The sequence below is a fragment of the Myxozyma melibiosi genome (assembly GCF_037950935.1).
Source record: "Myxozyma melibiosi strain Phaff 52-87 chromosome Unknown BZA70scaffold_13, whole genome shotgun sequence".
NCBI classification, from domain to species: Eukaryota; Fungi; Ascomycota; class Lipomycetes; order Lipomycetales; family Lipomycetaceae; genus Myxozyma; species Myxozyma melibiosi.
Genome location: NW_027042927.1, coordinates 13423 through 28282, shown reverse-complemented (window position 1 = coordinate 28282; position 14860 = coordinate 13423). Strand labels below are relative to the sequence as shown.

The 14860-nt window shown below is 51.1% G+C and overlaps 5 protein-coding genes across 5 annotated transcripts; 1 reads left to right on the top strand and 4 right to left on the bottom strand.

Annotated features, from left to right (window-relative positions):
* Positions 1–195: 195 nt before the first annotated feature.
* BZA70DRAFT_291488 (uncharacterized protein) lies at positions 196–5398 on the top strand (the record flags this gene model as incomplete). Its single annotated transcript, XM_064914301.1, has 3 exons — positions 196–884; positions 947–2503; positions 2554–5398. 3 exons carry the CDS (start codon positions 196–198, stop codon positions 5396–5398), a joined length of 5091 nt encoding a protein of 1696 aa, XP_064766086.1.
* Positions 5399–5635: 237 nt separating this feature from the next.
* BZA70DRAFT_80385 (general substrate transporter) lies at positions 5636–7947 on the bottom strand. The gene has a single exon (XM_064915422.1). The coding sequence runs from the start codon at positions 7561–7563 to the stop codon at positions 5872–5874; it is 1692 nt and encodes a 563-aa protein (XP_064766085.1). The 5' UTR covers positions 7564–7947; the 3' UTR covers positions 5636–5871.
* BZA70DRAFT_283741 (Alpha/Beta hydrolase protein) lies at positions 7887–10372 on the bottom strand. Its single transcript, XM_064913484.1, has 3 exons — positions 9759–10372; positions 9057–9697; positions 7887–8997 (listed from the first exon to the last, which is right to left on the bottom strand). Exons 1-3 carry the CDS (start codon positions 10237–10239, stop codon positions 8308–8310), a joined length of 1812 nt encoding a protein of 603 aa, XP_064766084.1. The 5' UTR covers positions 10240–10372; the 3' UTR covers positions 7887–8307.
* BZA70DRAFT_283740 (uncharacterized protein) lies at positions 10373–11462 on the bottom strand. The gene is made up of 2 exons (XM_064913483.1): positions 11264–11462; positions 10373–11152 (listed from the first exon to the last, which is right to left on the bottom strand). The coding sequence occupies exons 1-2, from the start codon at positions 11326–11328 to the stop codon at positions 10681–10683; spliced, it is 537 nt and encodes a 178-aa protein (XP_064766083.1). The 5' UTR covers positions 11329–11462; the 3' UTR covers positions 10373–10680.
* Positions 11463–11593: 131 nt separating this feature from the next.
* On the bottom strand, positions 11594–13384 carry BZA70DRAFT_291484 (multicopper oxidase-domain-containing protein; the record flags this gene model as incomplete). Its single annotated transcript, XM_064914300.1, has 1 exon — positions 11594–13384. One exon carries the CDS (start codon positions 13382–13384, stop codon positions 11594–11596), a length of 1791 nt encoding a protein of 596 aa, XP_064766082.1.
* Between the last annotated feature and the right edge of the window lie 1476 nt (positions 13385–14860).

Here is a 14860-nt window from a genome sequence, read left to right as displayed (position 1 = left end):
ACCAGGCCCGTTCCGTCATCGGCTCTCCGCACCGCTTCCCAGCCAGGGAAAAAAAAACACTCATCCGTCGACCTTCTTCCTCGCCATCACCATCCCTGCTCTCTCCCTCCCCATCCCTCCTCCCGGCCCTGAACATCCCGCATCGTGCGCAATCACCAGCTGCCTCCACCCAGCCTGGCTTCCCACGCCACCACAATGGACGACTCCGTCTTGGACGAGGCTTGCTCGGCCGCCACCCGGAGACGAGGCTCCATACCCCGGGTCGCCCGTCGCGCTTCGATCAACATCGCCTCCCTCTCCTCCGCTCACCCGCCTGTGTTTGGCGCTGAGCTTGGCTCGGCTTCGCAGGACTACTCCGGCCATCTCGCAGACGACCTCATCCGCAACCAGGACCACTACTATCGGCATAGAGCAGACGTCAGGATCCCTGCCCTGCATGATCGCGAACTATCAAAAGGAACAGACAGACACAGACGGCCAACTCACGCCGTCATCGCCGCGTCTTCTTCATCTTCTGCAACCTCCATCGCCGCTCTTTCGCCCCAGCCACTCAGCCCGAGACGGCTACAGCCCTCGCAAAAGCATCAACAAGACAACCAAGAGCAAGACAATCATCCCCGTCTACAAAACCTCGACTCGCAAAAATCTTCATCTCAGCAAAACAAGAAACGGATCCCACCAAAGCGACTCAACATGCGGCCTTCTGGAAACGCTGCAGACCAGTACGACGACGATGACCACGCCGAATACTCGTCCGAGGACGAGGAAGTCAAATACGATCTCACCTTTTCTGCCGAATGGAGTCATCTTCTTGCAATCATGAAGAAAATGAAAGGCGTCATTCGAGGTTGGGCGAAATGGAAGACCCAAAGTGCTCGCGGGAGGTAAATACTTCTGTTTATTCTTTTCTCCAACATCTCACTAACATCTCATCTCATCTATTTAGTGGCTACTGCTACACCGAAGAATTCTCCGGCGCCCTACTCTTCGAACAAAAAGAATCTGTCGCCATCCTCATCAACGACCTTCGCGGCTGCACAGTCTCTCTCTCCCCCGTCTCCTCAACCGCAATCCAAGTCATCTCCGCTCGCGACCCTTCCAGCTTCGCCATCATCGAACTCGATTCCGCAGAGGAGTTCAACAAGTGGCTCGCCGTTCTGATCTCGTGGTCGCCCTTACGAGCCGCCGGCGTTTCCAGTCGTCTACTGCGATTTCGATATCCACAGCTCGACCTGTCCGTCAGAAGCGGCGATAAGCAGCAACCCAGCACCGCCCAAAAATCGTCGGCAAAGCCCGCACCCGCACCCGCACCCGCCCAGACCCCTATAGACGACGACCACAAAACGCCACCTGAGATTAAGGATCAGCAGCCAGTCGTGAGGACGATCAAAGTCGGGCAATTGGAGCTGTGGGATCCGCAATGGCGGCAACCTCCTCCTCCGCCACCTGCATCATCCGCTGCTCAAAAGCGCACAAAACAATCCTCAGCTTCCTCCAGCTCCACCACCACCACATCCGCTCCCTCCTCTGCTATGTCCTCATCAAACAAACTATGGGTCAAGGCTTCCTGCCTGTTGAAGACGAACGGCGACTTTCAGATCTTTCCCGAACTCCCTCTCTCATCCAGACCGCGACAACAATCTCCCGCGATCGCCGACACAAAATCCTCTTCTTCTGCATCCTCATCAAAAGCTCAAATCAACTCAAACTCACACTCACAATCCTCGGCCGCTTCTCTCTCCTCATCTTCCTCGTCCTCCGGTTCGGCTACCCCCAGCTTCACCCCTTCGACTCCATATACCGGCACAACTTCAAGATCGTTCTTGAACAACACTAGCTCGCACTATACCCTGCAGCTCTCCACAATCAGACGGTCGGCGATTCAAAAAGCCGATCCTTCGCTCACTGGACGGCAAAACTGCATTGTCATCTTCCTGAAAACGACCGTCAGCAAATCAAACCCAACCCCCGCAGTCGACCCCTCTCAACAGTCGCAGGGTCAACAACCACAGTCACCAACCTCGCAGCAGCACGCAAACCCAAGTCTGGCTTTCAGTGTTCATCATCATCACAACTATCATCGCCATCAGTCTCCAGCAGTCACATCGCCGCCCGAGAACCAGCCTAACCAGGTCGCTCCCACTCCCGGTGTACAGACTCCTGGCACAACCGTCCTCGTCACCCCTGTCTACTTCTTTTTCGAGTCGCGCACTCTCATGGAGGTTTGGTTTGTGCTTTTCCGCAGCATGAGCTTACCGGAACTGTACGGACCCGATACCGGAAGAGTCTCGGGGTCCTTCAGACAAATCAGAACTTTGAACATTAGAATCATTGACGGAAAGATTCTGTGGCCGCGTGGTCCTGGGTTGAGCGTTGACTCTACATTCATGCCCAAAGCTATCGACTCGTACGTCGACATCGAGCTTAACGACAAGGTCAGAGCGAGAACAAGGGTTAAATATGGCACTGCCAAACCTTTCTGGCGTGAAGATTTCTCATTTCCGTATGTTTTCCTCTATTAATCTCAACTTCTCTATACTAACAAACAAGCAGTGACCTCCCATTTCTGGTGAATTCAGTAAAGTTGAAACTTCGAAGCCGAAATCGGAAAAACCCGGATTTACTCTCTGATGCTACAATCGGCGAAGTCAAGCTTCTCATGTCCGACGTCCAGCAAGACTCCGATCTCGAGCGCTGGATCCCGGTCTTCAACCCCGCCCGCGGCTATACCGGTAAAACAGGCGAACTCTGCGTCAAAATGCAGATCTCCGAGTACACCATCCTAGCCGGCCGCGAATACGATCGTCTGCTCGAGCTTCTGCTCGATTTCTCCAACAGACTCACGCTCACGATCGCAGACATGACTGGTGATATGAAGCAACTATCCACAATTTTGCTCGATATCTTTCAATCCAGCGGACAGGCTACCGAGTGGTTGATTTCTCTTGCTGAAGAAGAGATCTGGGAGCGAGGAAACTATACCGGTCCTAGCAGGCAGACGCCTCCGCCTACAAAGCCTGCGCCGACTTCAGATGTCATCTCCACACGTCCCGCAGTTCCTCTGTCAGACGCAAATGCTGAAACCGTCTTCTCGACCGTCGGAATGTCGCGAGTGTCCTCCCAGGAGCGCGATACTAATAGCTCTAGTGGCGCGAGTACTCTCTCCCCGGGTACTCTCTCCCCGCCCGAAAGCTCCCGATCACGAGCAGATCTCCTCAGAGACGTGTCTCCTTCCCGCAACGAGCCAATGGCTCCCCGCACCGCCGCCATCGCAGACGCAAACCTGCTTTTCCGCGGAAACTCGCTCTTGACAAAATCGCTCGACGCTCACATGCGCCGCATCGGCCAAGACTATCTGATCGAGACCCTCGGCAGCACGCTGCAGAAAATTGTCGACGACGACGTCTTCATCGAAGTCGATCCTCAGAAAATCGAGCCTCAGCACCAACGTCAATCTGGAAACAACACTGCTTCGCTAGAAGAGAACTGGGCACGGCTGGAAGCTTATCTTGTCGCGATCTGGACAAAGATCAGAGAGTCGAAGTCGAAATGCCCGCCGGCGCTGCGACGCATATTTCACAACATCCGTCTTCACATTGAAGAGAAATACGGCGAGTTCCTGTCCGCAGCTTCGTACACCGGTGTCTCGGGTTTCCTCTTTCTCCGGTTTTTCTGTCCGGCTGTACTCAACCCGCATTTGTTTGGGCTAGTCAGAGACCATCCTGGTCCGCGGTCTCAGCGCACGCTGGTCTTGATTGCCAAAGGTCTTCAAGGATTAGCCAACCGCACGACGTTTGGCGCAAAGGAGCCATGGATGGCGCCGATGAACGCATTTCTCCAGCAGCGCATCGAAGAGTTCAAGGAGTTCATCGTCGACGTGTCTACCTGGCGAACACGGGTCTACCCCGCCGCGAATGCAGACCATCACGTCGTCTCATCGCCCGACGCAGACGGCGGGAACGACTACCTCGATGACAACGAGATCGAAGCCACTCAGCGCAGTTTGTTTATGGTACCATATCAGATTCCAAACACAGTCCTGTCTCGACTGCCGACCGCGTTCAGGGACGGTGTGCCGAGTTTGCCGTATCTGATTGATAGACCTGCGACGCTTGCTGCCCTGGTGGAGCTTTGGCTTCAATGGTACGATGCAAAGGTTAGTGCCAAAGCCGCGCAGCGAGCTGCGGCTGCCGCGAATGCGAAGCGAAACGACTCGTCCGATGACTATGGTGATGAGATTGATGATCGGAAGGCTGCGGAGAGAAGATCCCGTGACAAGGATCGCGCTTCTTTGATCGAGAGCTTGCCGGATACCTATACAGACGAGTCAGACGTCGCAGTGTCAGAGGACGAAGGAGACGGAGACGGAGGCGTCGGCTTCTCATCGTCGTCTTCTTCTGTACTCTCTTCCGACAGCGAAGAGGAAGAGGAAGGCCCTGGGTTCTTCAGCGACGACGACGCACTTGCAGATCTTGTCGACGAGGATGAGGAAGACGACAAAGCTTCTCATAAGCACCACCACCGCCGCCATCATACCCGCCCAGGCTTGCGTCGCCGCAGAGTGTTTCATGACGGAGAGGATACGCCGTCGGGGATTTTGTTCACCGGTGCGCTGGTTGAGTTTCACCATGAGTGTATCAGAATCCGCGAGGAGATCCGGAGACTGCGGAACAAGACCACGATTCCTGAGATGCCGTCCGATGTGCCGGAAGAGACTTGGGACTACTACGTCGCGAACTTTCTAAACATCAAGGACTTTAAGTTTTCGAAACGTGGGAATATCTTGAAAAGTCTCTTGATGACTACGGCCAGTGGATCTGTCAAGACATCTGGTGACAGCTCGAGCGGACGCAGTTCAGGGTTAGAGCCTTCTTCGACCGCGAGCACGGATTCGCACTGGTTTGGCGAGCAGACTTCTCCTCCCCTTCACCGATCGACGGAGAGAACGGAGGACGACTATAGCTACTTTTCATACCCTGCTGCTTCCGAGCCCGCGCCGTCTGCAGCTACTACACAGATGACGTCTATCCACGCGACCTTGTCCCCGGTCGAGATCCCGAACCAGAAGCGGCACTCCTCGATCTCCCGCACTTCCTCAACGTTCAATCGGCACTCGCGCGACCTTTCCGTGATCGACTCGGCATCGCGCAGTATCGACTCTACAATCTCAGCCGGTAGTTCTTCCACCAACGCGACGCTAAACATCGGCGGCGTTTCGTTAGGTACAACCTCGACCGCGACAACCGACTCTGTCTCATCTGAAGTCTCGCTGAGAGAAATCTCTTCAAGTGTGTCGAGAGGGTTTGGCACGCTGTCAAAGAAGAGCAAATCGATCAAGCTGCAATCTTGGAGAAAGTTTTTAGGTGGTGGTAGTTCGACGTCAAACAGTGGACATTGAGATATCTTTCTTCTTATATTTTCAATTTCTTTTCGTGGCCGTGGGTGATAAAAATGGTGGATGTTTGTACGATTATGCGGTTTCATTTTTTGGTCTCCAGTGTATTATACTCATATTAATTTTCGTTTTCTTTTTTCTGTTTGACTGCTCTACGGTTGTTACATATTTACATTCAACTCGTTACGAGAGCCGGTGTTTAGTTTCTTCAAACGTGTACTTTACGTGTGTTACTAAAGTCTGTACGATATCAATAATTTCCTTCACTCATACATTACACTATAAACGGGCGAATTTATTTGAAGTATGGTTGTTCCAGCTTGAAGATATGCGCCAGGATTAGACTGTATTGTCTTGGGTATGGTCGTCTATGACTTCGATGTAGATTGTGGATAACTAGTTCAAGTTTAACTGTATAATATATTGATAGACGATAATCGAAAACAAAAAACGGTTTTTTACAAAACAGAAACAATCTAGACATCAACCATAGCAATCGACGCTTTTTCAGGATCCATCATCTGGTGCACATTAGGCAGCTGAGCATCAAACATCCCAAGCTCTCTCCATATCCGATTCAACCTCTCAGCATCTGCCTTGCCCTCACCAGAGTCATCCTTGAACAACTCGTCCATTTCCTCTAGCGTGCGTCCTTTTGTCTCGGGGACGATGAAGTAAATGTATACAGAACCGATGACGCAGATTATACCAAAGAAAATGTAAGTGCCGTAGCGCATGTTGTCGAGCATATCTGAAGTCGCCATACCGACGGCGAAGTTGTTGAGCCAGTTGGATGACGCACCGATTGAGATACCCTTTGCACGAACGCCGAGAGGGAAAATCTCTGCAATGACAATCCATGCCGCGGGACCCCAGGAGTATCCGAAATGGACGACAAAGAACCAGACAAAGACAACAGCAACCCAACCCGCAGCCTTATGAGATCCCCACGAGTCCTCATACGCACCAGAAATACCAGCGACGATGAAGTGGCAGACCGCCATACCGAGAGCACCGCAGATGAGAACAGGTTTGCGACCGAGGTTGTCGATGAAAAGCACGGCGGGGATGGTCGCCAGAAACATAACCACTCCACACACACCAGACGCCAGAAGTGAGCTGGAGTTACCAGTCAGACCGAGGTCCTGGAAGATGAACGGGGCGTAGTAGAGAATGGCGTTGATACCCGTCCATTGCTGGAAAAGCATGACGAGGATAGAGACCGAAGTTCGTTTGAACAGAGCCTTGTTGGTGAACAACCGGGCATAGGCATGGTAGCCGAGCATGAAGCTAGACTTTGCAGATTTGTCCTGGTATTCAGGGAAGAGCATCTCCGAAGTCTCATCGTCAAACATCTGCTGCGCCTTGATTTCCAAGTACTCGAGAACAACAATCTCGTGCTCAACATCCGCATGACGAATCCGCGCAATGGTCTGCAGACATTCCTCGTCGCGGCCTTTAGACATCAGCCAGCGAGGAGACTGAGGCATGAAGTTCATGCCGACTCCGAGGATAAGCGCCGGCAAGATCTGGATGCAGATAGGGATGAGCCACGCGGCCTTTGACTGAGAGTCGCCTGTGCCGCCGATGAAGTTTGTTCCGTAGCCGATCCAGTAAGCGACCATGATGCCGAAAGTGATTGAAAGCTGTTGCAAAGCGACCAAAGCACCACGGATCTCAGCAGGAGCCAGCTCAGCGTTGTAAAGCGGGACAACCATCGAGAGTGAACCGACACCCAAGCCAGTGACGAACCGGCCGCCGAGGATATACGACGGCTCCTTCGCACAAGCTTGAACGATAACACCGACCACAAAGACAAAGACAGCAACATCAACGCAGAGCTTTCTTCCGAGTCTATCGGCGATATAACCGTTGGAGAGGGCACCAACCCAGGCGCCGAGCTCGAGGATTGAGGTGAGCAGACCACGTGCCGTCGGGTTGCTGATCGAATCAGGATGGACGGTCTTTGCGAACGAGCTCATGTTGAGAATCTGTCCAAACATTCCCTGGTTGTAGCCGTACACGAGACCACCAAATGAGGCAAAGACGGCGATTGCGAAAATCTGGCCATTGGCGAGGATACCTTTGACTCCTTTAGGTCCCGCCAAACGTTGTCGACGATCTGAGATAGCATTGGGGACGGGGGCACCGCCAGCAGTAGGAGCCATGATGAATGATGATTATCGAGATAGTGCAGAGTTGTGGGGAAAAGAGAGAAGGCAGCATGGCTGCAGCTAATATATGTCGCGGCCCTAGAATGCTGAAGGCCTGGGGAACGCATGACTACGCAGCTACGCAGCCATCTGATGCGTGGGGCGGGGCCCCGCACAACCCCGGAGAGGGTTTGTGGTACGAGCTTTGCCGGTGGATGCTTAGCCGGCGGATGCAGATTTAGCCGCTCAGATGACTGAACAATAGAACCCTACGGATACTCGGAACGGCGCCACCGGCTTCCGACTGCAAATCACTGATCGCCAGAACAGCTTATATCTGCTTGGCATGATGTTCTTTTTATTATCTATAAAGTCCATGGGAGATAGCGAGGAGTCTCTTTGTCAAAGGACAGAGCCTTAGTCAAAGCGCGCAACCAGGGATCATGTGTCTGGCCGTTCCGATAACTCTCCGAAACAAAGTCCGACAAGCATAGGGTTTGCCCATCGGATAATCCAACGGCTCGCGGACTAGGCCTCTTTCTGGCCCACCCCGCATCCGTCAATGAGGTAAAAATATCATTCATCTAGAAAACACGCAGTGTTCTGCCCCGCGAACTACATTTAAGCGGTGCCGGGTTGAATTTAACCAGAGTTTGAATGCTCCCATTCTCTCCTCCACATGCGATAATCACTTAAGGCAGGATGCATCATGCCACCTGACCCTTTCTATCAACCAGCTTGAAGGTGATGCCAGAAGGCTTACTCATCCGTGAGCATCCACCATGCTGCGAGCTTCCGATTGTTTGCAGCATCATCCTCTTCATCCGTCGTCACCTGCCAACTGCCATCCGATCCCGGATGTCCCAGTATCCCGACTTTGTCCTGCTCCCACGGCACTTTTCCGTTGCCATACTCTATCCATTTCAAGCCCATGTTCTTTGCTGTGCTCGCTTCAAACTCAACGTCAACTCCCTCCAGTTTTGAAATCCGCTCATTCGCGTTCTGAAACAAATGTATGACATCGACATAGTGATGTGACTGATTGTGGTAGGGCTCTTGCGGGAACGGGTTGGTTTTATCAAAGTGATAATAGTAAGCCGGAACGTCCCGCTTCTTCTCCCCATATCTTTCCCACCGTGCCAGCTTGTAGGTATGCGAATGGAAACACACAGCTCCAACAAAGTCACACATCTTCTTCCGCTTCTCTTCCGAGTGCGGCATCGGAGCGACCACCAGTGTTTTCGCGTACTCGATGATCCCAGACGCAATCGTCGCAAACTTGCTCACCGGTAAATCTGCGTAGTGGTCTAGATTATAGTGGCGCAACAGCTCGGCTAATTTCGCAGCGACCTTGGGGCCAAACATTCGCTCGAGTTGCAGCGAAAAGATGTAGTTTGGGTTCGGCACCCTGGCCAGGATCGAATCATACAGTTTCAGGAAAACACTGCCCTATAGATACACACCAAAAGTTAGTTCGGTAAAAATCAAAGCCGCAACAGGTTTCCTACCTCATATGCGCAATCACCAAGCATGATAGACTCAAGCCAGGAGCACTGGTATGTCCGCTTGCACACATCATCCAATGTATAACTTTGGCCAAACAGCTTCCCATCCAAGAACGGGTGCAGCAGCATGAATGCAAGATTCGTATCAACAATCGCCTGCACCGGCACTTTCCTCAGAGCTGCCACTCGGTCCCCATTCCAGCTTTTCACGGGATACACGATTCGTGAAACGTGTGTCTTGTATAATGTCTCGAACGCGGCTTGCTCCTCCTCCAATTTATGAACCGGCATCACGCTTGCATCTCCACTTTGCAGAATAGCCCGTTTGAACAGTGCATTCTCCTTCTCCTCTTGCGCCCAGCTACTGATTATCAGATACGAGATAATGATAGCGCCTGCGCTCTCGCCAAATGCCGTAACGTTGTCCTTGTCGCTGTTGAATCCCGGAAGAAACTTCTGAAGCCACTGGAATCCATGAATAACATCCCATATTCCAAAGTTTCCCGCGGGTTCACCGTTTCGCTCAGCCTCTTCAACTAGTTCTTGAGAAATCAGAAATCCGAGCGCACCGACTCTATAGTTGACGGCCGCCATTATCGTCGGTTGATCTGCATCCACAGACATCGCCACAAGTTTGCTCGCATCTAGTCAACAGTCAGCCAGTGCTTTACCACCCATATACAAACAGACATAGTGTAAAGTTACCTTCCAAGCCATAATTAGCTCCTCCGCCAAATTTCAGCGCGCCGCCGTGGACCCATCCCATTGCCGGCACACCCTTCTTCTTCCCCTCAAGCACACAGGTCGGCACAGTCAGAGTCAAGTTCAGACATTTGAACTCGTCATATTGCGAGGCCACAGGTGGCAGCCGACTACCACCGTACGCCAAACCATCGACGAAGACTGCATTATAAGCCTGTGGACAACTGTAGCCGTATTTCGTGAAATCTCTCTCGTCATCCGCAAATTCGACTTTCAATTTCGACTGTCTAAACCGCTCGCTCACAGTTGCATATTGTATCGCCCTGAACTGAACAGTTTTGCCATCTGGGCTCTGAACACCGGTCAGCTGGCCTAAAAGAGGGTGATCAAACGTATATCTTGGAGTGACCGCATAGTCTAGCTGAGGTGTATCTGTACTTGGCACGGCCAGGTCAGGCGTGGTAATAGAGCCTCCAAATTCCATGACAATAAAAGAATCTATCTGTCGTTTGAAATATCGCCAGAGAGTCTGATCAGGAGCGTCCTGTCATTCCTCTATTTTAAGGAATCTGAGTCGGCACATGCCAGCACCGAAGTGGATTAGAGCCGCATGTACATAATCAGGGACCGAGGCATGACAAAGCAATTAGCTGTCCGTCTTCGGGACCAGCGATAATGGATCAATAGCAATTTGCTGAGTCCGTTGAATCTGTCTATTGCAAGGACATGTGTTTTAATTGACATATTAGATAACAGAGTCTGAATTGCCTCCTAAACTACAATACTACACTACAATTGAGTGTTCAATGAGCTAGATGTCAACTCACGATCTACGCACTCGCAAGCACAGAGATTCTCATGCGATTAACATTGTATTATCGTATAGATTGAATATGGATTAGCAACTCGAACCAACTCTTGATGCTTATTCGGCAATAGTAGCGACAACAAAGCCCTTGGCCATAGCCGCAGAAAGAGTAACTCCGTATGCGCCGATCGCAAACAAAGTACCAAGGTTAACCAGCGTGGAGATTCCATGGATCATTCCAAACTTCTTGTTGAGCGCCTTCATCTCATCACTGACCTCCGCGTCGTAGTACTTCTTTCCCTCCTTGGTCTCCTGCGCCTTGCGCTCGTTCATAAGCTTCACGGTCTGCGGGCCAACTGAGATAAGATTGACGAGAGCAGTCACCGCAGTGAACGCCAGAATAGTCAAGGACTTCTTGTCATCCAGAATAGGGAAAGGAGCGGTCAGGGCGAGAAAAGCGGGAATAATGGCCTGCATAGCAAAGTAGGGAGGGAAGATCTTGCGCTGCAAGGCGGCGAAGTGTTGACGCGGCAGGGCGCGGAAGGCCGTGATACCGACGAAGAATGACTGATAGACGGTCGATCCAAATCTATGTAATAAAGCGAAGCACATGTCAGCTTGAGTCCTGAAGTTCGAACTGACAATCGTCGAATTGCGAGTCACTGAACAATCCTCCGCTGAAATCCTCGGGGTAACTCACAGGATCGAGTATGCAAAGACATGGTACGGCGCACCAGTTGCCAGGGTAGATAGAGCAGACGACATGTTTATTCTGTACAGATGAGAATCAAAGAGACTGTTCTGAAAACCGCGTAAGAACAAGAGAACTGTGAACGTTGGCTGATTCTTGAACGAGTCGGGATAAGCTGATTATCAGTAGTCGAGATCGGTCCATCGATCTCCTGACTTTCTGAGGGGTTTGTACTTCGGATCATCATTAAGCTACTGGCGAGGATTTATGCGATATAATTATTAAAAATCAAACTAAAGCTGATGAAGTCGCAAGAAGCTGGTATACAAAACTCAAATATCATGGACTGGTCTGCTTGTACTTTGCAGGCAGCTTCTTGAGCGCCTCCTCGCGATCCTCCATGATGACGACACCCATACCGCCCATCAGATGTGTGTTGAGATGGCAGTGCAACATCCAGGCTCCCGGATTATCAGCGACGAACCGCAAAACCATGTGTCCGCCAACCTGGATACTGTATCCGTCGCGGTAAACGGAATTTTCAAGGTTGAGGTTTGCATAGCCATCAGCGACCGCCTCGGCAACCGTGGCGTACGGGAAGTTCTCAGAGTCCGATTCCGAGACCAGGTAGAAGTTGTGGCCGTGGAGATGGATTGGGTGAGCAATAAGTTTGGTATTGTCGAGGATGATGTCAATAAGATCACCCGTCTTGATACCGGGATCAATAATAACACTGCTGTTGGGGAGATTGTCTGCCCACAGAACTGGTTCATCGATCTCCATGTTTTGAGACATCATGGCACCATCTTCGGTAAGGGAAAAGAACACCGCGCCAGTTCTGTTGGAGATGAGATGGATTGTATGATCGGCAGCTCCAGACGGGGGCTTCACCGACTTATCGAACGGAAAAGCAATGGAAGCATTGAACTGAGAAAAGTCTCCGACGAGGTTACCACCAATATCCTGATAGACGGTAACGTTCTCACTTGGTCTGAACGGCTGGCCGACGTCGGGAACGTACGACAAAAACGCAAGTCCCTCGATGACCTGCGCGAGCTCATAAGAAGCGAAACGCATGCCGTAAATGCCATATTCCTTGTTCGTCTCAACCAAGATAAGGAATCGGTGGCCAACACCGACGTAGATCTGCTCTACCAACTGAGGCTCGACATAGATACCCTCGACCATAACAACCCAAAACGGATGCGAGTCGATTGAGAAATGAACACCCATTTCTCCACCCATGTTTGTGAGATCGAAGAGCATGTAAGACGAGCCGTTCACGTAGATGACCTCACGATCGGTAGACGAAGGAGTGCACTGCAACGAATTTCCAGGAGCCTCGAGAGCCTGCTGGTCAGCACCGGCGAATCCGTTAATGAGAGTGATGTTGGTACAGCCCTGAGAGTCAAAGTTGGGAATGTATCCAGCAGCAGCGTAAACACCCTGCTGACGCCAGGCACCAGCAGCGAGAATCTCATCCTCGTTCTCGCAGACAATACGACCCTTGCCATTGATGAGAAAACTCTGGATGCAAGGCGGATCGATCCCAAAGGTGAACTCACGCGCGAGAATGGCGTCCGAGGTCCACTTGTACCAATCAGCAACAGTAAGTTGAGTGGGGTTGCTATCCTTCTCGAGAATCTCAGCGAGCGCTGCGGGATCGCTGACGATTGTTGAATAAGGCTTGGGACGAGACTCGTTGGGGTTGATGTAGATTGCACCATAGACACCGTCCTGGTATCGAGCGCGGATGTGCGCATGGTACCAGAAGTTGCCGTACTGACCTTCCGTGGTGAAGTTGTAGTGGAACGAAGAACCGGGAGGGATAGGATACTGAGAGATACCAGCAGCACCATCGAGCCATGGAGTGTCCTTCTGGTGGATACCGTGCCAGTGAATTGTCATGGAAACGGGGAGACTGTTGTAGACCATGACGCTCAGGGAATCGCCTTCATCGCACGTGAGAAGGGGACCAGGGCTTGAGCCATTGACGAGGAAGACCTCACGGAACACACCGTCCGGGGACGCATAGGTAGATGTGAGATTGAGGGTGTATTCGACAACCTTTGCAGCGGCCACTGACGCAAGGACGAGCGCCAAAACGAGGGACTTGAAAGAGGTCAACATGGTTGATAATGAGCGAGGAGCGACAGACAATGCAACATGGGGGCACGAGACAGACACTTATATGACGCTCTGCGGCGGCCTCGGTTAGGAGTCAAAGCATCATGAAGCATTATTACGTATATGGACCGCCGTGTAAGACATTGGTATTAGCACTGGAGCATAGACTGAACGGAGATGGTGCACCACATAATTGAGGGGGGAAAGAATGTACGGCAAAACGGTACCTGCTTAAATCAGTGGGGGGACGGAGCGCTCGTACCAAACGGCTGGCTGGCATCAACTGAATGCCTGATGCGGATGTGCGGCCAAGAAAAGACAGATAATGATCAAGAAGGATGTGAGAGTCAAGAGACTCAAGGTGAGCGTGGATGGTCAAGACATTAGACTCTTGCTCTCGTCGTAGTATTGGATGTACCCTACACGGACCACCCCAGCGTTGTCGAGTGAAATATACCTTCGGTAGCAGCGTCGCGAGCCTCCTGCTCTTTGCGCGCGGATGAGCCAACAAACAAAGTAGAGAAGAACATTTTCTGTTTATCAAAGTCGATATATTATGACTGATGGAGGATCGCAGATCATTGACGTGAGTGCGTAAGATGATGATGGGTGAACTAGACTAGTCCGGCTAGGGCTGAACCGTGATGAACAAAAAGTACACTTAGTCCTGGCTATGCCGCATGTAAACAAGTCATGTCTAAAATGGGAATCAGGGAATACCGAATTTGCAACTTCAGAAAACGCAGAAAAACGCAACAGGACGAAATATTGAGAGACTGTCAGCCGCCCAATTACATTAAAGTTCGCTCGCTTTCGCTCAAATAACTCCGCTTATAAACGACCCTTGACTACCACAAGAGTCGTAATATAGTTACACAGTGAAACAGTGTAGCGAGAAATCAATCAATTCCAGACTTTGAGAATCTCGGAAGTCCCTTCACGCTATGTCCTATCCAATGACCACTTAGTCCTCCGTTTAGACGAGCGGCGCGGTTGGTGTCCGCCTCTCGATTCAATATCACGTACTGACAGAATTCAAGACAGTTTTTAGCAACATAAAAAACTTAGAAGCTCGTGGTCTACAGGAGCTAGCCGCGGGTCTGTTCAGACGAATCGGTTTGAGTTTAGAGCCTTTCCCTCCCGGTCCGGCCTGGCAAAATTTCAAGGACGAAACCTACGCCGCCTACAACAAAAACAGGAACGCCAAGAAAGTTTTGCCGGTTAGACGAGCGAGGAAGCGGTTGCTCGGATTACCGTTAGTTCGTAGACGAAGTAGCTGAAGAGTCTATGCCTAATTATATCCTCTTTGTAGTGTATGTGCTCTGCACTGCACTCGTGATGAGTAATTGATTATTATTGTTTATTGTTATTGATTATGTTATTGATTATTAAGGGGTTTTCAGGATGTGTTGAGAAGCGTTACATTTACCTTTCATACTTCTACTTTGTTATCTTTAGTTTGTCTTTAGCCACTTCTTG

Coding starts and splice junctions, on each gene's coding strand:
- BZA70DRAFT_80385 (XM_064915422.1), bottom strand. CDS start 7,563: ATGGCTCCTACTGCTGGCGGTGCCCCCGTCCCCAATGCTATCTCAGAT.
- BZA70DRAFT_283741 (XM_064913484.1), bottom strand. CDS start 10,239: ATGGAATTTGGAGGCTCTATTACCACGCCTGACCTGGCCGTGCCAAGT. Junction 9,698..9,758: donor AGCTAATTATGGCTTGGAAG/GTAACTTTACAC, acceptor ACTGTTGACTAG/ATGCGAGCAAACTTGTGGCG. Junction 8,998..9,056: donor TTGGTGATTGCGCATATGAG/GTAGGAAACCTG, acceptor GTGTATCTATAG/GGCAGTGTTTTCCTGAAACT.
- BZA70DRAFT_283740 (XM_064913483.1), bottom strand. CDS start 11,328: ATGTCGTCTGCTCTATCTACCCTGGCAACTGGTGCGCCGTACCATGTC. Junction 11,153..11,263: donor GTCTTTGCATACTCGATCCT/GTGAGTTACCCC, acceptor TTTATTACATAG/ATTTGGATCGACCGTCTATC.